The sequence below is a fragment of the Talpa europaea genome (assembly GCF_964194135.1).
Source record: "Talpa europaea genome assembly, chromosome: 14".
NCBI classification, from domain to species: domain Eukaryota; kingdom Metazoa; phylum Chordata; class Mammalia; order Eulipotyphla; family Talpidae; genus Talpa; species Talpa europaea.
Window position 1 is genome coordinate 45,273,413 of NC_140082.1, and position 24,263 is coordinate 45,297,675.

The window sequence follows — 24,263 nt, forward strand, 5'->3', positions numbered from 1 at the left end:
TTTTTTTGGCATGCCCTTCACACATATCATGGTCTAAATTATACCTTTGAATTTCACCATATTTCAGGTGAGATTTACTTGCTGGCGATCATTAAGAGTATGCACTATATTCAAAAGCAGAATCTAGGGAATGTACTCCTGATCGTAAATGTCTAAAAATCTATCCTTTTAGAAATGGAGGCTGGACAATATTAAACTACCTGCAGCCACTGCAGCAGGAGTTGGATCCCTGGCCAGGGAGGTGACCCACATGGCGCAGCAGACCTCTCCTGTCCCGCCTGCTGCTCCCCCCAGCAGTGTATTTCAATAGATCTGCCTATTCTGCTCCCCACTCTGTCTCTGGTGAATCCTCTCACGCCTGCATCGCTGGCCTGCACCCCAGCTCTTATATGCATAAGTAAATATTTAAAAAGAAGAAATGGAGGCTGGATATTTATTTCTGAGACTTTATAAACTAATTGAAAAAATAAAAACACCCACTGTGTATTTATATTATTAAATATGTGATTTAATATATATCATTGCAGTCCATACCCTAAATACAGCTCTCACTGTTGGACCATGCACAACATGAAAGCAATCAATATTTCATTTAGGTCTCGTACAATGCTCTTTAAGTTTGGAGCTATTGTGCTTATTTTCAGATGAAAAATGCTTAGAAGGTCAAAAAATTAAGTGGCTAAGTTCAGAACTAAACAGATTTGTCACTCTTGTTTGTCACCATCTATTGGGCTTTTTTACATACTAATTTAATTAATCTTCATCTCTAACTTGTTTGCTCTCAGCCTCTCCTTTAGCCCACCCAATTATATTTTAGTGTAACTCTCCAAGTGCCATAAATGCTGGACAATAAGAGAAACACCACACAAAGACTTTTTAAAAATAAGATAAATGAAGATGTGCTTTGATATTGATCTCACATTATGAGCTCTTATATTTTAATCAACAACCACACAAATGAAACTTTATTGTATACACACAATAGGACACTTGTGACAATTAGAGATAGCCTCGTGCCCAATCCTTTTTGCAGCAGCCACACTCTATGAATGTTAATTTAAAAAAAATCCTCTTACAAAGGCAAGAATCCAAACACAGGGCTCATGGATCCACAGACAGTCCAATTACCCCAGGATGTTTCTAAAATTGATGAGCTCCTATGTTGAGTGTTATTGTTTATAAAGGAATATCAAATGTTCTGGACGAAGCCAGAGATGTGTGACAGAAAAGCACAATATCTAATGGAAGGCCCACTAGGAAAGTCAGTGTATGATACAAGGGTTACAAACAAAAACCAGAAAAAAGACAGCTGGAAATAATAACCATCATTTTTTCAAAAACATTTATACAACTTTTTAATTAGATTAGCTTTACAAGCAACTTGAGAGCTCTTTCATAACGGAACACTGCTTTTCAAGTCACATGACTTTACAGTCTGTATTAGAATCCTGAAATTCTTTGCCTGCTGTTGATAAAGATCTGTGTTTTACAGCTGGTTAATGCATTGATCAAAAAACAGCATTATGAAACTTGACTTGAACCAGGTTTATACACACGTAGGCCACAGAGTTTTAAGTTTTGTTTTAAATAGAGTCCAGCTTGGTGACGTGTTAATGGTCCCACTAACACGAAATGAACAGATTTTAAAAGGTCATTAAAGAAATGACTATGCTGACTTTTTGATTCTTTCACAATGATCTCCAAGAAATTTTAAAAACTTTCCCCCAAATACAAAATTTAAGACCTGTCTGGCGAGTACAACCCACAGATAGTAGAATCTGATATTTTGCACAACAGCAGAATACATATTTGAATGCCAGAGGGGCTCCCAGATTAAAAGGCTGTTGCTGTCCACTTTGACAATTCAACCTCCCATTAACATAACAATTTCTGCTAGTCTTAAAAATGATATAGTGCTTTTTTGAGTTGTGGCCCACTGGAGTACCCTACACTGCAGACCAGATGGCAAAGAACTTGCACTCCAGGTTGGGCTGGCAGAGGCACTTACTGTAGAGATGTTACATTGTATTATCGGGAACAAGGAGAGGAAGTGGAACAAAACTGAATAAGAGCACGGAAAAACAACAATAAACTATAATTTGCTCCTGCAAGTTTTCCTAAGTGAGATCACAATACTGAATATTTAATCCCACCCTAAATCCAAACTGTCAGTTTCACTAAACAATTTTTTTCATGTTTTACATGAACAATAGCAATCTTTTAATAAAAATTACTGAGCTTTCCATAGAAAAGGTCTCTAATTGAATACAAACTATACAGATGCTAAAACGGTCATAAGTTGAAATATACAGAAATATTTCTGTACACTCACATTATTTTGGCAAAGATGACCAAGGACAGAGAGAGAAAACCAAAGTGAGCAAGGTCTTACACCCATAATTCATGCAAAATATTGATACCACTGTTTGGGTAGGGTCTTCAGGGAAGAAACTAAAGTCTAAGATATCCACCCCAATCAATACATTAAATAACAAGATATCTGGGAGGTCTTGTGTGATTTTCTAATATTCTTTTTCTGAAAAGTAAAAAAGGAAAACCCATAAAACATAAAAATAGTGTCTGATTTTTTGCCTTTTTTTTTTTTTTTAAAGATAAACATACATCTTCCAGCACTGATAAGAGGTCAGCATCACATTTGGGAAATGAACGCTTCAACAGTGGTCTGAGGAGTCACTGTAACAGTGTGTCAAAATACAGTTCAGTCTCCCCCTGATGAGGTCCCACAGATACAAGGTTGTGATCTGCAGGTCAGATGGGTCACAGGAGTAGGTAGGAAACATAAGTTAGAATTAGAAGTACAATCAACTTGAAGGGAAGCAAAGGAAAAAGACTTAGGAAGAAAATATTATCTCCTACATCTATAGGACACACCTGAAAAGTATAAGAAAGCCCTTTTCTTGGAAACTTGATGTTGAGGATAACCTCAAGTTCATTTAGTGCCAGTCACTTTTTTTTTTTAAATTTAACTTAAAAGATAAAACCTTCTTAGTATGTATTTTTTTCCTTATAAAACATGAGCGAAAAGTTATTGGTAGTAAGTAGTGATGATTTTACTGTTATGTTCCATTATTAACAATGTCAAAAAAACAACAGCAGCAATCTTTAAGATTTCAAATTAGTGTGAAACAGGAATACAAAACAATCTGACTTTTCAGCTGGTAATTAAAGTGCTCCTATTCTTATCTGAAGTAAAAAGAAAATTAATCATTATCAGTCACTGGCAACAATCATTGTAAGATGTCTTTTAGGGCAAAATTTAATAGTTCAAAGAGATTTACAAAAATAGATTGATGCTATTTTGGGAAATAATACTGTAATTTTTTTCTCAATTCAGTTTTGATAAATTGTACCTGATCATACAAAAATTATTTCAAATTCAAACTTGACTATATAAAAAAGGGAGAGATGAAATGAAGTCAGCTAGATGACAGATCTGGCAAAATATAAGAATGAAAAAATTCTACCTAGAGCGCTTATTCATGTCTAGACGTAGATAACATTTTCAGTTGATAGCTTATATTCTTCCCATAAGCAATCACAGGTTTGGAGTCAATCATGCAGTACAAAGCGACACAGTCAAAATCTTCTGTTTGATGCAACACAAAAGTTGTTTCTGCTTCCTTATTAAAATGCCAACTGGTTGTCTATTTTGTCTTTATCTCGTTTATTCGTATTCACAAGTTAAACAAATAGCCTCAACAATTATTGTAGGTGAAGTGGGGTATTGCTGGATCAAAGGCTCTACAAGATGTCTTTACTGATTGTATCAGAAGGTTTATTGAGTTCAACCCTCACACCTTTTTCACCTGCAAGGTAAAAAAAACAAAATAAAACAAAGACCATTAAGTGCCAGAGCTTCTATTACTACTTCCCACCTGATCCTAACATTAGGCACCATATTTCAACTTTGCAAACATATACCACTGAAAACTATCACTCTTGCATTTTAACCTACCCTCAGCATTACATCATAAAGAATGTGTTACTCTGAACTAGTAAACCTTCAAGGGAAAACCCATCCTCTTTACACAGAGATTTTTTTCCTTTTGTTTTAAAAGCAATATGGATTGCTATAAAGTAGCAGAGTTCGGTATCACTGAAAGCACACCATTGGGCTTCTGCCACAAAGAATACTTTAAAAATACATAGAAAAGGCTTGAACATTCAGTTTTTATAGTTTTATAAAAGCTTGATGTGAGATGGTCAATGGCTCATGAAAATAAAGCTAGTTAATAAATCATCAAACACTGAACAGACTTTTGGAGATACACAGTAGGATAAAATAAAAGACAGGTTAAGTGGTCCATTCAAGGGAAAAACAAGACCCATTGTGTCAGGAGACAATTCATAAGTGGGGCAGGAACTGGCACACTGCAAGACCTTCAGATTTAGTATAAGGGTGTTGGCCAGTGATGGACACCACTGACAGAAACTCTACATGCCCATCAGATTTACTGAATTCAATTCATCTCCTTTTTATTAGTTTTCTTTATGTCCACACTCAACATGGAAGACCTGGAGTACACTTAGAGCATCTGTATTTAGAAAGGAAAAGATGTTAACTTCCTTCTAAGGGAAGAAGGACAGGAAGTCACGTGGTAATTAGCAAGAATGTGGCAGCCTGTGATCAAAAAGGATAATCACAGAAAAACTGCTTATATTTAAATAATTTTCTGACTTCTTTGCTTCAAACTTTCCTGAACTTTGAACAATTTCATTTGTTAAAAATAACAAAGATTTCTTTTGAAAAGTTCTTTCAAATAAGGGAATTAGGAGTTGGACAAAAACAGGAGCAAGTCTTCATGGTGTGAATAAAGGCTGTGTCTGCGCTCAGTGAAAGCACCACCTGACTGAGGGGTGTTTTCCTTCCAGTATACCCTGGCCCCAAATAATGTTTACCTGTTAGATATTTTACTTTAGCTCGTGCTCTCTCATCTGCATCAAAATACCAAACAGTTATTGCGTACCTAAAAGAAAATTATAATAGGGTAAGAATGATCACATTAGGGGAAAAAAGTGGTATGCTGTTGCAACGGTCTATTAAAATTTGTAATGCCAAAATTGGAATGCTATCAGAGGACAAATGAGCGCAGTTGACAATCCACTCATCTAGTAACCTCATGATTAAGAGTACAGCAGAGAATCAGGAGTGGCTAAAACTGATGTGTCAAAGTTGATGCATTTTTATGATTTTATTAGTACCTACTTAACCTACTTCATTATTTGTAAGCCCACAGCAGATCAGAAACAGCAACAAGAAGGCAAAAGAATGGCTATTACAAATAAAAGCACACTGTCAATAGCATAAAAGAAGAAAAGAGAAACAGAAAAGGACTCAAAGACAGGGATCCTTTAGTGAAAGGGAGGGTTAATAGCTGAATAGCTTCTGAGGACCTCACTATATTATTGCAAAGAGTATTGACAGATGTTTATAATTTTATAACCTGGAGTCATCAAATTATGCTAAGATTTTTTGAAAGGATTTTATCAAAATAATCATACTATGTTTCAACATTTAAAGTTTAGCTGAACTTTATTACCCTGAAAATTTCATTACTTGGAATATTTCATCCACAAATAAATGAGGAATCTGGTTTATTAGATACCACAAAGCCCATAGCCACATCTTTTGGTATCAATAATGGAGGAAATGTATACATACTACAGGAAATGGAAGTATGCTACAAATGATCAAATCCAGAACATAGTTATTAGTTAAAACATTGTTCATATTCTGTCTGGTATTCATAGGGTGAGGGTAGGGAGACAACTTTGACCAAGTGAAGAGTTGGCAAATGTGACAGAATTAAACCATGTAACATTTTTAAAGTAAAGAGTCGAATGCAGAGGAGAATCAAGAGTCTGGGAGTTCGGGCCTTCCTGGTGGCCTAGGGGTTAAGTCTCAGCGCTGTCACCGGAAAGGCTCACTGCAACAGTCTGAGTTCAAATGACAGCCTGAGTTGGATCCTCGGCCAGGGAGTTAACCCACATATGGCACAGCAGACCTCTCTTGTCTTGCCCACTGCTCCCCTCAGCAGGGTATTTCAGTAGATCTGCCTGTTCTGCTCCCCACTCTGTCTCTGGTGAATCCTCTCACTATCCACTCCAGCACTGCACCTCTTGCCTGTACCCTAGTTCTCCACGTATAAATAAATAAATCTTAAAAAAAAAAAAAAAGAGTCTGGGAGTTTGAACAGTTGAGAAACTGAGGTCCTATATCATTCAGTGGCAAGAGAAAATTCTGAGTCATAGTCCAGCCTCCTGACTTCCAGGCCTGGCTCTCCAGAGCTCCAGTGCCTTTCTTACTACATAAGCTCCTCTATTTTTCCCACATATGGGAAATACATAGATATTTTATATCTATATCTATATATAGATAGATACTAGGGATATATAATTTCCCATCTCTTTTGCCCATGCCCCAACGTTTTAGATACTCAGGAATCAAAGTTCTATTATCTCGATCAACCTTTCTCTATAGCCATAAATCTTTATCAGAAAACAAATGGAAGCTACCGTATGTCTTTTTATTTTTCCTAGCTTACCTCCCACTGATCTTTCAGGAATTCTTCTCACATTAATCTCTGCAGTAATTTAAACAACCTTGCTCTTCACTCCCAGGGCTTTACTAACACTCTGTACTCCTTGCTTCTTGTCATGTTAGGCCCAGCTGAGCACCTCTCTTTACTGTGACATCTTACTCTGATATTCTAATCTCATACCACTTTCTCCCCTCAAATTCCTACAGCACTTTTCTTCCATAATCATTTGGCACTTATTCTTAAAAATGTGTTACCACTTCTGTGAAAAAGGGCACAACTAAACCATACTCAAGATTCCACATAAAGGAAGGCCTATGAAGTCATTTCTAGGCCAGAAAAGGTCCTAAAGTGCTTAGCGGCAACGCCAAGAGCAGGGTGTTGAAGGAGTCAGGGTCTCAGGAGGTGGGTCCTCCCTGGTTTCCAATCTTGGCTTCTCATGATCTCTAGCCCAAACTGCTTGGCTTGTACTCACTATGGGATTAAGGATGAAGGCAACAAGGCTCAGGGAGAAGCAAGAAAAGAGGGAGAGGTGACAACAAAGTCTTTAGAATTCTATTACCCCAACTCTCATGGGGGTCGGGTGGCGAGGAGTCACTGACAGGTGTGCCGGTCTCACCAGGTCGACACAGCTGACGCCAGTGGTTCACTAATGTTCAAAGTCCTTTCTATCATGAAAAACTGGTATCTAAATAATAGTTTTTCTACAAATATTTACCTTTATAGCAATGTTTATAACATCTTCCATATAGTCTTAATATGTCAATTATGTAATGGTAAAAAGAAAAAAATTTAAAGTTTACATTTAAATATGATAGGCTTAGAATACTGAAACTTACAGAAAAAGAGTATAATAAGCCTAGCAGATGCTTGATATTAAAGCCAACAGGTTATTTTTATAACATTAAATCCCATAAAAGACAATCTTCTCTACTTTTCTTTCCTCTGTTCATATTTTCTCTTATACTGATTGCTTCATTTTTGTTTTTTACTTCATATTTTGCTACTCTATTTTTCTACATCATTCCTCTCTTTTTCCCCCTCACCATCCCTTAAAAAGTTGTGCTTTTCATTTTCTATCTAATCTTTCCATCCCTCACAAAATGAGAATGGATAATAAAGAGAAACATAAAACAAGAAGGAGGGGCTGGAAAGATGAGAGGGCCTGTGCTTTGATATTTCACCCCAACAAGGAGTGGCTGTGAAAAAGAAGTCACAACATTTAGTGCTAACTGCAAATAAAGCTCATAAAGTTACTCAAAATAGTTAGGACTGGAGCATTATAATAAAGGTACCTGAAAAACAGGAAGGTATTATTAAAAAACTATGATGTTCAGCCTATGTATCCCCCGAACACCCTACTATATACCAATTTTTTCTTAACAGGGATAATACCTTGGACATTCCTGGTGGCGCAGGGGTTAAGATGCAACCTATGAAGCTAACCACAGCCACTGCAGCACGAGTTCGATTCCCAGCCAGCCCGAGAGCAACCCACATGGCACAGCAGATCTCTCCTGACTTGCCCCGCTACTCCCCTCAGCAGTGTGCTTCGGTCAATCTGCCTGTTCTGTTCCCCACTCTATCTCTGGTGAATTCGCTCACCCCACTACACCTCTGGCCTGTACCCCAGTTCTTGTATGCATAAATAAATAAATCTTTAAAAAAAAAAAAGGAATAATACCTTGTAGCATATGCTGGTTGTACTTCATGAGGGTTGCGACGGTCAGACCAGAAAAACAGCAGTCTATCAAATTTGGGTTCAATGTCAGCAAACTGGGCCTTGCCTTCTGGAAAAATTCGCAGTATACCTCCACTTACCTAGAAAAGAGCCAAATATGTGAGCACGGGTAACTGAGAAAGCTACAAAATTAAACTTGGGGGAGGGGAGGAGGGAAAGGACATTTCAATGACTTAAAATTCTTAGTTGAACTATTCACAAATACATCTGAATCAAAAAGTATGAAGGCAAGCTGAGATTCTAAGCATACCTGTTAATATAAAAAAGAATTCATTTCTTGGTTTAGGGATTCTTAAATACTTAATGAGACATACGCATGATCTGAATTCAGCTTAAAATGATGCTTGAAAGTTTTAAAAACTGGTAAACATCGCTTATTTATGGATACTAATGATCTGCATAACCTAGTCATCAAATGTAGCCATTTCAAATCATTTGACTAAATTACGACAAATGGTTAAGTATGTCAAATAGTGTCATACTTTAATGTTCAATAGATAATAGGAATGTCACAAATGTAATATCTCTTATTTAGAGAACTTAATGTATCAATAGAAAGTAACATCATTTATCACTTTTATATTATAATCACAGTCATTATTAGAACCTTTAGTTCTTTCTTTCCAGACTGGACCTGATACAGTGATAACTACCTGCTTGTAAAATGGATTCTATTCATAAAGGATTACTATTAACCCAAATATATGTCCTCCTGTATTTGTGATAAAACTCACCTATTCATTCCAACACTGACTGTCTATTGTCCTGAGTCCTGTGACGGTCCCTGAGTACAGATCTCGTCTTCATGGTATTTATAATCTAAGGGGAATTAAAGTGAGGCAAACCCGACCAAACTGAGTAGCTCTTTACCCTTGAATAAACTAAACCCCTAAGCATGTAAACTCTTAAAATGAAAGGAACTTTAACACCTGATCAAGACACCACAGAGATTGAACCTATTCCTATAATTCTACAGTTACAGAAGTTGTTTACCAGGTATATCCTATGTAGGTTAAGTTCAAGTTACTTGGGACCCTTGCCTACCTTCTCCTCCAGGGTTGTTCAGAGTGAAGCCCAAGACACATATGTAAACATTAAAGAACCTCTAGATTGTGACTAAACATGTCTTCTTTTTCCTTCCCCAGCCCCCTTCCCTTTGGCCAGAGTAACTGGGAAGATCACAAGGCGATCTGCAGAAAATGTTTAAAGATAGGTTTCAATCTTCCTGTGGGAAACCCTGACCTCTGTGTTAGATGGTCCTTCTACATGGTCCCAGAACACTCTGTTCTGCATTTTGCATAACCAATTGTAATTATCAGTCTACCAATCTGTATCCTTGATCAGATGGTAAGCTCTATGAGAGCTATGCTATTTTTGCACCATAGCCAGCACTGAGAACATTGTTTGGCATACTGCATATATTCAGTACAATGTTGCAATGGAAGTTTTCAGTTCTACATATAGAAATACTAAGGACTTTCTTCCAGTTTACGTATTAATTTAAACCCTGTGTATTAATGCCCCTGGCTCTTATTAAATTAAAGAGAGTAGCCTAGATTCTAATGAAATATAGAAGTCAGGATTGATCAAATGTGTTTCTAGCTTTCTAGACAATCACAAAATCTAAAAAAATAAATAAAATTTTAAGTTTTAACCAGATAACAATCTTTTATGTGCCTTGGCGCAAAGTGAATTACCAAATTTATTTCTCTATTTCAGACTCTGAAAACCATAAGGGAAAAACCATACTTGTTGACATACTGCCTCAAAATCTAGTGGCAGTAAAACTTCCCTGTGAAAACTCTTTAAATTATTAGTATGGTATAGAAAGATTACTGGAGCACTGAAAATAGCTCCTAAACCTTAGGATATGCTTTTTCTGGACAGGACAAGGTTGTTTGTACACTTAGGACATGGTGGTTGTCCATTTGTGTGTATGTTATGGGGAAATGGGAGGTATTTCAAAGGTTATTTAATTAAAAGTCCACTGAGCTATATACACTGTGTTCACTTTTGTATTTGAGTATTTTGCTCCAATGACAGTAAATTTTAAAAGCTTTAAAAAAAGAAATCAACCAAAATTATGTAACACCCAATGCAGTAACACATAACATACCTCTAAAGTTTAAATCATTTAAACTGAGTGAAACTCAGAGAAGTTTTAAGATGAAATATATTTAAAACAGGAGAGATTAAAAGCAGTACACATTCTGGTTGACTTTAAGGCTTTGTTAATATTGACAAACGTCTAGTTTTTCCACAATCAGGATAAGAAGGAATCCTGTTTCCAATATTCAACAACCCAATGACATATAACATCTTTACAACAATGTAAAGAGTAAAAGGAAAGTGGTAAGTAATCCCTAATAATTACTTAATACAGAATCTCACCCAAGTCGTTATAAAACAATCATTTTCAGAAGTCTTTATAAAAAAATATTTAAAGGAAGATAGCTGAGTAAGGTATTTTTGTAAGGTATTTTTGTAAAAGTTAAATTTGGGGTGAAGCTTCAATATATGAAGAAGGAAATCTGCTTTTTGGGATTTAATAATACCTGTTTCATTTTACAAAAATCTGCTCCTAATACCTGAGAATGAAACAAATCTAGGAGAGAATTTTTTAACTGTTCTGTGTGCTAAAAACAATTTCACTGTGAGGAGCATCAATCTTAATACTTGTGGGGGAAAAAAAACCAGCCTGTGAGAAAAAAAATAAATGCTCAATTAAGTTGCTTACCTTTGCATCCCAGTCTTTATTAAGATAATATATACATGTCACACATCTTCCGTCTCCATTTGGATTATCAACATGACGTACATAACCTGTTCCATTGCCTGGATAACAAGCAACCATGGCCTGTAATAATAACAATAATTTTAAAAGTTCATATATGAATAAAAAGGGAAAACAGCATATAAAAAAGATCTTTGATACTTGGTTACTATGAATTAGTCCTAAATTCTTCTCCCTAATAAAGGTCATATTTTGTGGATAAAAAGAGAGACTTTCTATGTTGATGCTTATAAAGAATACACGGGTAGTAGGCTGGTAAACTATTCACGGTCTGATAAGGTCGGCTTCACAGTGATGAAAAGAGCCAACACTGAAGGACCAGAAAGCAACACTGCAATGATGGCCTGACTGCCAGAGCCACTAGTCCCTGACCAAAACCCCAAAGGCCAGAATGATTGCAATACCCACTTTCAGGATCTTTAATCATAATGATCATCTTATCAAGTGTTTTGGTCCCGCACCATGGAGATTTCTATCCTCCCTGAGCTCACTCCAGAACACCTGTATTACTTGTCTGACAAACATATCATCTGATACTATCTCTGAAAGGAAACCAATTTGGGCAGGCAAAATTTAGAAGGTCAACTCTAAACATTAACTCATTTAATGTCAGTAATTTAAAAAAGGCTGAAATGACAATTTAGTATGTACACTAACACCTGTTCAAATTAGAAAGTAATGTTTTCATTCAAATTATAAGATACAGTTCAGAAGACTGAAGGATGTTAACACAAAGGTGGAAGAACAAAATAAAAAACACCAAATAACTTACATGCTCTAGGAATGTAGTTAAGTAATAAGCAACTGAAATTACTAAGGGTGATTATAAAAAACAAAAATGCTCAAGGCTATCAGTTATTCTTGAAATTTTTTATTTCTCCAATTTCCTCATGTATTAAAAAGCCAATGGGTCAATATTAAGTTTAATGAATTAGTATAAAGTTATCAAACCATAATTAAGTTACCTCATCATTTAAGGCCAATGGCAAAAGTTAATTTTTAAATGCATGTACAACAGATTTGTGAATAGTGTTCCATTTCTTTTTTTTTTTTTTTTTTAAGAGAGGCATGTTTATTTATTTAGTTATTTGTTTTGTTTATACATGCACTGGGTACAGTCAGAAGCGCGGGAGGGTGAGAGAATTCACCAGAGCAAGAGCGGGGAGCAGAGCAGGCAGAAGGACCGAAGTACACTGCTGAGGGGAGCAGCGGGCGGCAGGAGAGGTCTGCGCGCCATGCGGGACCCTCCTCCAGAGGCCGGGGAGCAGCCGGGGATCGAACCGGCGCCGCAGAGGCCGCGGGCAGTTTCGCAACCCAGCGCTCAACCGCTGCGCCACCAGGGAGGCCCAATAGTGTTCCATTTCTAAGAGACTAGGAAGCATTTTACATCTGAATGCTGGGGGGAAGGGGAGAATCACTTTTTTGTAGACACCGATCTTTATCAGTGTTTACTCTTTATCAGAAGAATTTTTGGACAATATTACATATCTCTTCTTTTCTTGATTCTAGAAAGATAAATGCCTCCTGCTGGGACTTGAGGTTGGAAATAACAAGGAGAATGGTATGGGCTTAATAATGGTCAATAAAAGATAAACCCAAACAATTTTCTTATTTTTAGTACTAAGGAAAGGCTTATGTAGCAGACCTTGAACAGTCACTATAAGACACCATTTAAAAAGTTCAATTAATCCATTTGTGATTGAGACAATTACGAATTATATGATACAATCTTATCCACAGAAAAGAATGAAGAAAAAAACCTAACCAAGCCCAACTCTTCCCAGAGTGTTTTCATCTTAAAAAAGATAGTTCTAGGTCTCTCCAACTACCTGGTAATCTCAGCATCTCTGTGCAAAGAAAAAACGGGAAAATCTTGTCTCTCCCATCTACTGTTGTGGCAACCTACTCTTGAGCACCTACTATGCATCTGCAAAGTCCTGTGACTAAAATGGCGGAATGAAAGTCTCTTGCTTTCATTTACTATGAACCTAATGGGTTAACTACATACTGTATAGTTAGTTTGATATATAATGTAATGTTAGGTAGTGATGTTATCTTGTCATAAAACATTAAACAAAATTAAGCTGAAAAAAGAAAGAATCACAGAAACTGAAAGAATGATACTCTAGAACAGTGGCCAGGGAAAACTCTCTGAGGAGCTGAGCTTTGAGCAGAGACTTAAATGAAGGGAATAGCGAACTATGAGTCCTCACTTAACATCTTCAGTAGGTTCTTGGAAACTGACATTAAGCAAACCAACTATAAGGAAAGCAGGTCCTTGAATAATGTATAATGTTTCTTTCAACTTTGGTTGGCTAGGACTGCTTTTTTTGTCACTAATGTTAAAATGAAAGACATTGAAAGAAAGGACTATTATTCAAGGACCTGCTGTATCTGCAGGGTGAGCTTATCTTGCAAGTGCAAAGGCAGAAATGACTGGACAGGGCAGAGAACAGCAGCAGACCAGCTGCAACAGAAAGCGCAAGGGCAAATAATGATCTGAGAAAGGACCCGGTACCTGGGTTCCAGCAAGCCAGGTAAGGATTTTTGACATTGTTTTAAAAGTGAAAGGAATCTAATGGAAAAAATATCACCCATTACCTAATATGTTTTGATCTATGCCAGCATTAAGTAATTTACGCATTGTAATTCATCTGACACACTATATGACATAAGTCGTATTGATTATCATCATCCTCATCTTCATTTAACTTTTTTAACTGAATGAAGGCCATCCATTTTCAGAATCCATGTAATTAACCACGATTGTACTATTTGAGGAGGGAGACAAGACTCAGTAGCTACTGCAGTTTCCAGGAAAAAAATAAAGACAAGGTGACTAGTGTAGCAAAGTGGGATGCATTTCAAAGGCAAAAAAACCAACATAACGTGCTAATGGATTGGAACTGGAGAGCAAAAAGTGACTGAGGTTTTCAGTTTATGTTCTGGAATAAATGGAGTTAACTATTTACTAAAATGGAAATATTAAGTGAAGGATAGGTAGGGAAGGAATTTCTTAGCCATGGTCATGATAAACCAAACATCCCAGAATAGAATGAAATTGGAGACACCAGGACTATGCCCCCATATGGAGTCCGTCAGTCTTAGTCATTTCTAAACTGCTCTCTTTATAGAGCCCTAGAGATACATGGGGCTACCTGGGAGCGGCAACTGGAGGGGGATGTAGTAAAAAGAAAACAGGTCAAACTAGCAGTTTTTGTGGGCCTCCCCTGGTGGCGCAGCGGTTGAGCACTGGGCTGCGAAGCTGCCCGCAACCTCTACAGCACCGGTTCGATTCCCAGCCACCGGGCAAGGGTCCCACATGGCAAGACAGACCTCTCCTGCCACATCCGCTGCTCCCCTCAGCAGTGTATTTCATCAGTCTTCCTGTTCTGCTCCCTGCTCTCGCTCTGGTGAATCTTCTCACCCTCCTGCACTTCTGACTGTACCCAGTGCTTGTATGTATGAATGTATGCATAAATAAATAAATAAACAAATCTTTTAAAAAAACTAGCAGGTTTTGCTTCAACCTTCAGAAGTGGGCAAGTTTTATTGCTTTTCTTTATTTGAACTCAAAGTAATTAAAAAATTCAACATTTATCTCTTTATTGGGATTCAAAGTAAGGTTTTATGAAAAAATAAAAGATACGAAAGAAAGAGTAGCTATAAACAACCGTGCTATTTAAAATTTACAATCCCTATTATGGTTCAGTTGTCACCATCTAAAGGTATTATGTGATAGAAAACCCAGAAATAAACCCACAGATTTACAGTCAACTAATCTTTGACAAAGGAGCAAAGAATATGCATTGGAGCAAAGAAAGTTTGTTCAACAAATGGTGCTAGGAAAACTGGGTCGCTACATGCACAAGAATGAAACTTGACTACTGCCTCACACCATACACAAAAACCAACTCAAAATGGGCTAAAGAACTAGACATAAGACCTGAAACCATAAAATACATAGAAGAAAATATAGGCGAAACACTACATGACATGCACATCAAAGACATCTTTACAGACACATCACCCAAAGCAGTGATAGTGAAGGCAAAGATAAACAGCTGGGACTACATCAAATTAAAGAGCTTCTGCACAGCAAAAGAGACGATAACAAAAACAAAGAGAAACCCCAGCAACTGGGAGAACATTTTTGCACACAACACTAATGATAAAGGACTGATTACAAAAATCTACAATGAGCTGATGAGACTCAACAATAACAAAGAAAATAATCCAGTCAAAAAATGGGCAGAAGAACTAAAAAGAAATTTCTCCAAAGAGGAAATGCAAATGGCCAATAGGCATACGAAAAAATGTACAACTTCATTTGTAATCAGGGAAATGCAGATCAAAACTATAATGAGATACCATCTTACACCAGTGAGAATGGCACATAGTAAAAAAACTAGCAACAACAAATGTTGGCGAGGTTGTGGAGAAAAAAGAACTCTCCTGCACTGCTGGTGGGAGTGCAAACTGGTCCAACCACTATAGAAAGCTGTATGGAGATTCCTCAACCTACTAAATATAGAGTTTCCATATGATCCAGCAATTCCACTCCTAGGTATTTACCCAAAGGACACAGAAACATTCATTCCAAAGGGCACCTGCACCCCTATGTTTATAGCAGCACTATTTACAATAGCTAAGCTATGGAAACAACCCAAATGCCCACAAATAGATGACTGGATCAAGAAGCTGTGGTACATATACACCATGGAGTATTACTCAGCAATCTAAAAAGATAAATTCATGCAATTTGCAGCAACATGGATAGAGCTGGAAGGGATCATGCTCAGCGAAAGAAGCCAGAAAGAAAAAGAAAAATACCGGATGGTCTCACTCATAGCAAGAGTTTAGAAAACCTAAATAAGGGACCAGGTAAAAGAATAACTGTAATAAAGAAAAAAATCAAAATCAACAAGCAACTGTAAACCAGAGACACACTGTGGGGTGGGGGGAGGAGAGGAAGGATTGGGGTCAAAATAAGGAGGACACAATTGTATGGGGACTATAACCAAGATGAAAATGCATACATTGTGTAAAAATGAAAAATGATATAAGAAATATATAAAAAAAATAAAAAATAAAGGTATTATTTGAGATGACCTTACCACTTTAGCCTTATCTGGCATTAGCTCTGCTCTAGTGACAGGATACAGCAAAATTAAGAGAAAGGAAGAAAGCAGAGTTGGGTGAGCACTAAATAGGGCCTGCATTTCATGTGTCAATTCAACTTGTCAATATGAGCTCTAGAAAAGACAGCAGTATGTCACTATTATTATGAGAAGGATAAAATAAAACACATCAATGTAATCCAGAAAACAAGAAAGCTCATTAATTATAGCTAAAAGCTGGTGGCTATATTACATATGTGAGAGGAAGCAAGGCAATATAGCTCTGGCAGGAAGAGTCGCAGAACACAGACATGCTCCTCTGTCCCTTAAACTAGAGACTTCGGGGGAAGAAGGGTCTAAAAGCCTACCTAGAAAAAAACAGATTGTCATGGAAAATCTGAGCCCTGAAAGATCCAAACTGCTAGAGTTCTAGGGTAAGAAAATTTTTTAAAGGAAACTTGTAAAGATTTGGAAGGGTCATAGTTTCATTCATACAACTGTGTGGCCTAATAATGAAAAGAGTGAAACTGCATTTACTGATTCATGCTGCACTGAGACTCCTCCCCATTTGGATTTTAGAAAATATAAAAAGGTATTTGTTTAAGTCTCATGAAATCTGGCAGTTACTATGTTTTAAAACAGTATTTGTATTTTAATAGTTATCATTAACTACGGTTTTGTATTAGCAAAATTTAAAGTTTCTTAAATATAATAGCTTTTGCAGTTTTGAAATAATATTCACACTCTAGTTAATTAGTAATTTTTTCATGATATATATATGTGTATAAAAAGATTCTGATATTGCTGTTCTTGTTTTGCTTTAAATATGCAGAATACTTTGAAATACTCTATTCACAATACTTTTAGTAAATTCAATTTATTTTCTCTTAATCTCTTGGTGAAACAATTAATATTTCATTCTATACCTGACTTTACCCTCTTGAATATCTTATTAGTCAAGAAGTCATTAATAATATTTTAAAATGTTCATGGACTACCTACCATCATATCACACTACAAAAAGGGTCAATATGATATTTGTCTGAAAGGACATAATTGGAAAGAAAAAAACCCACAACAACCACCTGGCGTACACAAATGATAAACTGGACAGAGAAAAGAGCAACAGAAAGAGTTCTGGAAAAAAGAACTATTCCTGTGAGATTAAATAATAGGGAAGGTGTCAGCTACATAGCTACACAGGAGAGCTAACTTTATCTGTGGTTTAGGAAGATGAAGAAGGCCAAGGCAAACAAAACGAGCATAACAAACATAGGAAACATTAAGTGACAGGGGAGTACTTTTATAATGCTCTGCTGTTACTTACCTTCTTAAATAGGTGAAGTTAATTGGGTAGAAATAGGATGAAATTTTGAAAATTAAGCAGAGGAAGTGAAGTAGGACATGAAAGGCAAGCAAAGGTGAGCCACTGTGGGCGTTAGCAGAATGGCTACCATGGAAGCTTTTAAGAAGGCAGCTTCCTTCTTCTAGGACTTATATGAAAGATTATTATAAGATAAAGTAGGCTGCTATGGTCTGAATGTGTGCATCTCCCCTAAATTTATATGTTGAAATCCTTACCCTCAAAGATGAGGTGTTAGAAGGTGGTGCCTTTGATAGGTGCTTAGGTTATAAGCGTAGATCTCTCATGTATAGGATTAATGTCTTATAAAAGAGGCTTTGAGAGATTCTGCCCCTTCTATCAGGTGAGGGCAAAGCAAGAAGCTGCCAGTTATGAACCAGGAAGTGGTCTCCGCTGGAAGATAATCAGCATGATTACCTTGATCTGGGTCTCCGAAACTATGAGGAATAAATTTTTGCTGTTTATAAGCTACACTTACAAAGGATAGAATAATTCCAAGGGATTAACATTAAAGGTACTTGTACTAAGGATAAGGAAATACATTAAAATCTATTAAGAAAAATGAAAGTATCTTGAGAGATTTGTTAGGGACTGAAGTGACGCTCCCTTATTGTCTTTTGGTTCTTCCTAAGGAGGAGCAGGACTAGACATGATTGTATACTCCTATAAGGTTTGGTGTGAAGGACAGCAGAAGAATCTTGACACTTGCCTGGAAAAGAAACAATGAAATTGTCTACTTATAATTCTGAGAAATGTTCCTAATCTGCAATTTCTGAGAGACACCAACTTTAAATATTTCAATTTCCCACTGGGAAAAGCCTAAATATAAGCAAAAAGTTAAATACTACTTTTTTCCTTTTTAATATGAAAATACACATGATGGAGAATGTTCTTAAGACTGAAACACCATAAATTTGCTTTTTACTCATGGGGATAAAAAGAAGAAAGAGGTTCCTTTGAAAACAATTATTTCTGGCACTGGAAGGCTTGTATTCAATATGAAGTTGAACTAGGAAACTTTTCCTCCTCTTGAAGTCTTTTTAAAGCTAAAAGAACTAAAATTGTATGGTCTATTAAAATACTCTTTTTACCCTGAATTAGGGGAAAATGCTTTACTATTTGAAAATTTATCCTCTTAAAAATACATTGCCCTAGGGTACATAACACAGATATGCCCTTTGTAGATTTTGACAGCTAACCTGTACTAAGGAGTTATCTTAGCACAGATATCTCAGTTGGTCTTCACAACAAAATCATGAGTAGGAACTATTAATCTCTTAATTTTCGATATTAGAAAACTAAACTACAATGAGAATAAAAACTTGCCAAAAGCCAAGAGACTCTAAGTGGTAGCAAGGAGGTCTGGAAAGAAAAACCAGATGAAACTGATAACACAGGCTCCCAGTGACTCCTCTACCTGCTAGACTGACATATACTCATGTATCTCGGGCAGTCCTTCCATGCTAAGATGCATGAGGTTTTTTCCCATTCTCAAATACAGGCAACAACAGGTCATCAATAGAATAAAGAGAGATTTGTGTTTACTACTAGAATAAGCTAATTTTCAAACTGCAGATATCAAAGATACCTGCTTATTTTAGGTAAATCTCATTTCCTAAAAGAGATAATTAAAAACTTTATTAAAATTTTTGAATTTTGGGCCTCCCCTGGTGGCGCAGGCGGTTGAGCACCGTGCTGTGAAGCTGTCCACAGCCTCTGCAGCGCCGGTTCGATTGGTTCGATCCAGCCAGCCGGTGAGGGTCCCACATGGCATGGCAGACCTCTCCTGTCTCGCCCGCTGCTCCCCTCAGCAGTGTATTTCGTCCGTCTGCCTGTTCTGCTCCCTGCTCTGTCTCTGGTGAATCCTCTCACCCTCCTGTGCCTCTGGCCTGTACCCCGGTTCTTGTATAAAAATAAATAAATCTTTAAAAAAAAATTTGAATTTTGTTCATTGAATTCATTAGCAAATTAAATGGGGAAGGGCAATCTCTGCATTAAAAAATTTAAATCTCTTGACTTATTTGCTAAACTTTAGTGTTATAAATAACATATCTCACCATAAATAAACTTAGACTTCATGTTTTGGGAGGTAGAATTTTCTAATCTATTTCATGGCAAATTACGGGAACCCCCACTGTATATGTAGATGCAGCACATGACTGTAATAGACAAAACCTTAACTAATTTCAAGTAGAAAGAGTTATGGAGAGTGTTATGATGGACCATGGAAGAACTAGTATCTGAGCTAAGTATTAAAGAAATAGTAAGTTGGCAAGAGAGCACTTCAAACAGTAAATCATATAAGGGAGGTTTAACACTCAAGAAAATACAGAACACACTTGGTGACAAAGAATATTCACATTTACTACAGCACAGAATTCTTAGGAAGAGGGAAGAACTTCAAATTTACACATAACTTACAAATTGAAAGGAGGGACTGGACTGTGGACCAACCTGCAGCCTTCTTAAGGAGGAAGACTACATTCCACGGGTAGAAAGAAGCCATCATTTTTGGGTAGGGAGAAACGATCAGAACTGTACATCAGAAATATGACAAGTAGAATGACAGACAGATTAGGAAAAGGGGGCAGGAAAAAAAAAATACTGAGAAGACCAGTCAGAACACAAGTGAAACGACAGGACAATGAAAAGAAATGACAGTCTGATACAAAGGAGGAGTTTCGGGAAGGGTGTGGGAAAAGACAGCAGGGGCAAAGTAGAATGGGGAGGGGTCATGAACATGAGAAGTGAAAGGACCTGGCAAGTGCTTTCACAGAGCAAGGGATGAGGTTGAATCAAAGACAGTTTAGGAGGGTCTGTGTGGCTGGCTGAGGTTAACAGACCATTAGTGCAAATAAGGAAACTTGGTTTGGAGAGATGTTTGATTTTTGGACATACTGAGGTTGCCATGCTGGTAGGCCATCCTGGTGGAGATGTTCAAGTGGCAGTTGGAAATACAAAACTGGAGCTCCAAAAATAGGTCATGGCAGATGTAGACTTAGAAGCCATCTTCACATGGAATAGCTGAAGCCATGTGGCTGTCAGAGATTGCCAAGGTAGAGAGAGCAAGGAGAAAAGAAGAGAAAAAGGACAGATTCATACTGAATAAACTTATTTAGAGTAAGAACTATATCAACCATTTTGTTGCTTTATTATGATCATAGGCAAAATGGTTAAATAATTGGTCAAAAGGTGACTTAATATAGATGATTTTTGACTAATTTTTAATTTTTTTACTAATTATAAACATGTGTTATAAAACAGGACTTAAAAGGGCATTTAGTGGCCTCCCCAGTGGTGCAGCAGGTTGAGCTCAGTGCTATGAAGCTGTCCACAGCCTCTGAAGCACCGGTTCATTCCCGGCTGGCTGGAGAGATACCCACAAGGCGCAGCAGACCTCTCCTTTCTCGCCTGCTGCTCCCCTCAGCAGTGTATTTCAGTTTGCCTGTCTGTTCTGGTCCTCACTCTGTCTCTGGTGAATCCTCTCACCCTCCCGCGCCTCTGGCCTACAGCCCAGTTCTTGTATAAACAAATAAATCTTTTTTTTTTAAAGGGAGGATTAGGTTGTTCCCTGACAATTTATTAAAAAAACCTTATTGCCAATAAGGTACAGTGTACGTACTATGGCGACTGACAAGAGTTTTGGAACTCTAGCTTTAGAAACATTTTTTTTTTTTTTTTTTTTTTTTTTTTTTTTTTTTTTTTTTTTTTTTTTTTTATAGAGGCATGCTTTATTTATTTGTTTGCTGGTTTGTTTGTTTGTTTTATTTATACATGCACTGGGTACAGTCAGAAGCGCAGGAGGGTGAGAGAATTCACCAGAGCCAGAGCGGGGAGCAGAGCAGGCAGAAGGACCGAAGTACACTGCTGAGGGGAGCAGCGGGCGGCAGGAGAGGTCTGCGCACCATGTGGGACCCTCCTCTGGTGGCCGGGGAGCAGCCGGGGATCGAACCGGCGCCGCAGAGGCCGCGCGCAGCTTCGCAACCCAGCGCTCAACCGCTGCGCCACCGGGGAGGCCCTAGAAACATTTTTTATATCTTCCTAAAATTAAGTTCCTAGAAGTGAAATTATAAGGTTTTAATTTTTTTTTGTTACTAAAATGTTCTTCAGAGTGATTATATAATAGTTGATAAAGATGGTTAAATGTGAGCTGGACAAATTAAGAGTCTGCTTCTCGCTGGGTTGCGAAGCTGCCCGCGGCCCCTGCAGCGCAGGTTCGATCCCCGGCTGCTCCCCAGCCACCGGAGGAGGGTCCTACATGGCGCGCGGACCTCTCCTGCCGCCTGCTGCTCCCCTCAGCAGTGTACTTCGGTCCTTCTGCCTGCTCTGCTCCCTGCTCTGCTCCCTGCTCTGGCTCTGGTGAATTCTCTCACCCTCCCGCGCTTCTGACTGTACCCAGTGCTTGTATAAACAAAACAAACAAACAAACAAATAAATAAAACATGCCTCTATAAAAATAAAATAAAATAAAGTTAATATAATTTAAAAAAAAAAGAGTCTGCTTCTCTATGAATCCTGTTAAGACAGTCTAGAAGGAAATCCTATACTGCCTTTAGTTTCTAGCTAGTCTACATTCTTATCAATAGAAACAGAAATAAAGGAACCTACAGCAACAAAGTAATATACTGATACAACTTTTCTGAATGGCAAAATTTTAGTTAAATATACATAACAGGAAAATGTACAGTTTATACAAATGTAGGGTAGGTAAGACAATATCCCAAATAAGATTCAATGTAATGTAAACTGAAATCAACACAATGAATTCTACTATGACTAAAAGTAAAGCCTACTTTTGAAATGACAAAAACCAACTATACCATACAACAGTAATAAACAACCACCACCATTTATCAAGGTATCACTCTCTGCCAAATCACAGTGCTAAACATTTTACTTTCATTCTTTCATTTAATCCTCACAATCCCTGGGAGGCAGGTAGTAGTCATTTTACAGAGTAAACTGTAAAATGGGAATAAGAGTTTGGCAGAATTGATATTTTAAAGGAAAAAGTGAGATGTAGGAATTCTGGTTGAGCATAAACTTAAACAAGCCACTGTGTTGCCAAAAAGGCTACTGCAACATTAAGCTATATTAAAAGAGCTCTACTAGATTCTATACACGTCAGGTCCTACCTGAAGCCTGTAATCATTTCTGGGGATACATCAGAGGAAGGATACTGACAAAGCAGAGTAAGTAAAAAGTAAAATGGTCAAAATGGTGAGGACAAAGTCCAGTACGGAACAGTGGCAGGAAGTGAGTAGTTTAGCCTAGAGAAGACACATTCCCAATCAACTCTAATCTCTGGAGTACAGGGCCCAAGTTCAATTAAAAAAAAAATAGCACTACATCTTATGTGGTGCTTTCCAGTTTGCAGAATGATTTTTACCTTCCCAAAAGGCTGCACAAAATAAAGGAAGAACAAAGAGATTAAGAACAATAGACTCTGGAAGAATATATAGAGATTAGATTGTCTGAACTAGAATCCCAACTCTGCCCCTTACTAGCTGGGTCACTCTGGGTAAGTTATCAATATTTAACTTTTCTGTGCCTGACTTCTCGTTTGTAAAGGAGAAATAGTAACAGTATACCACTAGCAAGATTAATAGAGTACTCGTCTCTGTGAATCCTCTCACCCTCTGCACCTCTGGCCTGTACCCCTGTTCTTTGAAATTTTCAGTGCTGATACAAAGGTATTTATTATGGCCTTCTCTGCAACTTTCCATATGTTTAAAATTTCAAAATTGTATGTGGCATTTTTATTCAATATCTTTTTTTATGAGAATCACCCATATTATTGTGTTGTTACATTGTCATTGTATGTTATCTTTTTATTATTCTCATTGCTCTCTGGCATTCCACTACATAAATATATCACAAGGTATCCATTTTTCTCTAGGTAAATATCGAAACGTTTCTATTTTCTGACTGTTACAAACTGTGCTGTTATATACATTCTTATACATATCTTCTTATACTTTTGCTAGTTTTATGGGGTAAAACTATCAAGTAAAAATAACGAACAGGCTTGTGCTAAAAAAAAAAAAAAAAGATTAACAGAGTGCTTAAAACACTGCCTGATGCACAGATGAGGTTATTGTTAGCTGTGACCAATGGAGAAATGCCAACCTTTAGAACTTTTTCCTCATTTGAAAAATAAGGACTACCACTATCTATCTCACAGAAATATGAGTTAAACAAGACAGTCTGTTTTTGCTATTTGTACCTAAGATTTAACACACCTGGGTACCTATCACCTCTCCAAAGCGGTGACCAAGCAAGAGAGCTTAGTTATAGAGGGTATGGGGGGGGGGGGCGCAGGAGGAAGGGAGGGGGAGGGGAGGGGGGACGGAGGGAGGGGGGAGAGAGGGAGGGAGGGAGGGGGGAGGGGGAGAGGGAGAGAGAGGGAGGGAGAGAGGGAGAGAGAGAGAGAGAGAGAGAGAGAGAGAGAGAGAGAGACAACACACACATATGTGCTGATTTCTAATCCTGGTCCTACCACTTACTAGTTATGTGACCATGGGCAATTTGGACCATGGCCAACTGTCATGTGGATTCATACTTGCCTCAAAGAATTGATGAAAGGTACATGTGATAAAGCACATAAACTATTCAATGTTCTGCCTAGCACTGAGTGAGCAATTAGTAGAAGCTATTCTATCACTGGCTCCCAAACCCATTTTCA

The 24,263-nt window shown here is 37.5% G+C and overlaps 1 protein-coding gene across 3 annotated transcripts in view; it reads right to left on the reverse strand.

Moving 5' to 3' along the window:
- Positions 1-3,713: 3,713 nt before the first annotated feature.
- The window catches only part of EGLN1 (egl-9 family hypoxia inducible factor 1), a gene marked incomplete at its 3' end in the record, with an annotated part of 46,278 nt that continues 25,728 nt past the window's right edge, over positions 3,714-24,263 (reverse strand). The window contains exons 2-5 of one of the 3 annotated variants that reach the window (XM_084253709.1): positions 11,039-11,158; positions 8,245-8,381; positions 4,921-4,988; positions 3,714-3,827 (exon numbers count right to left, since the gene is read on the reverse strand). In XM_084253709.1, the coding sequence (XP_084109835.1) occupies positions 3,763-3,827; positions 4,921-4,988; positions 8,245-8,381; positions 11,039-11,158 (390 nt within the window). Of the gene's footprint in view, positions 3,828-4,920; positions 4,989-7,989; positions 8,382-11,038; positions 11,159-24,263 lie in introns of those variants that run through there. The other 2 variants (XM_084253710.1, XM_084253708.1) reach the window with 2 other exon arrangements.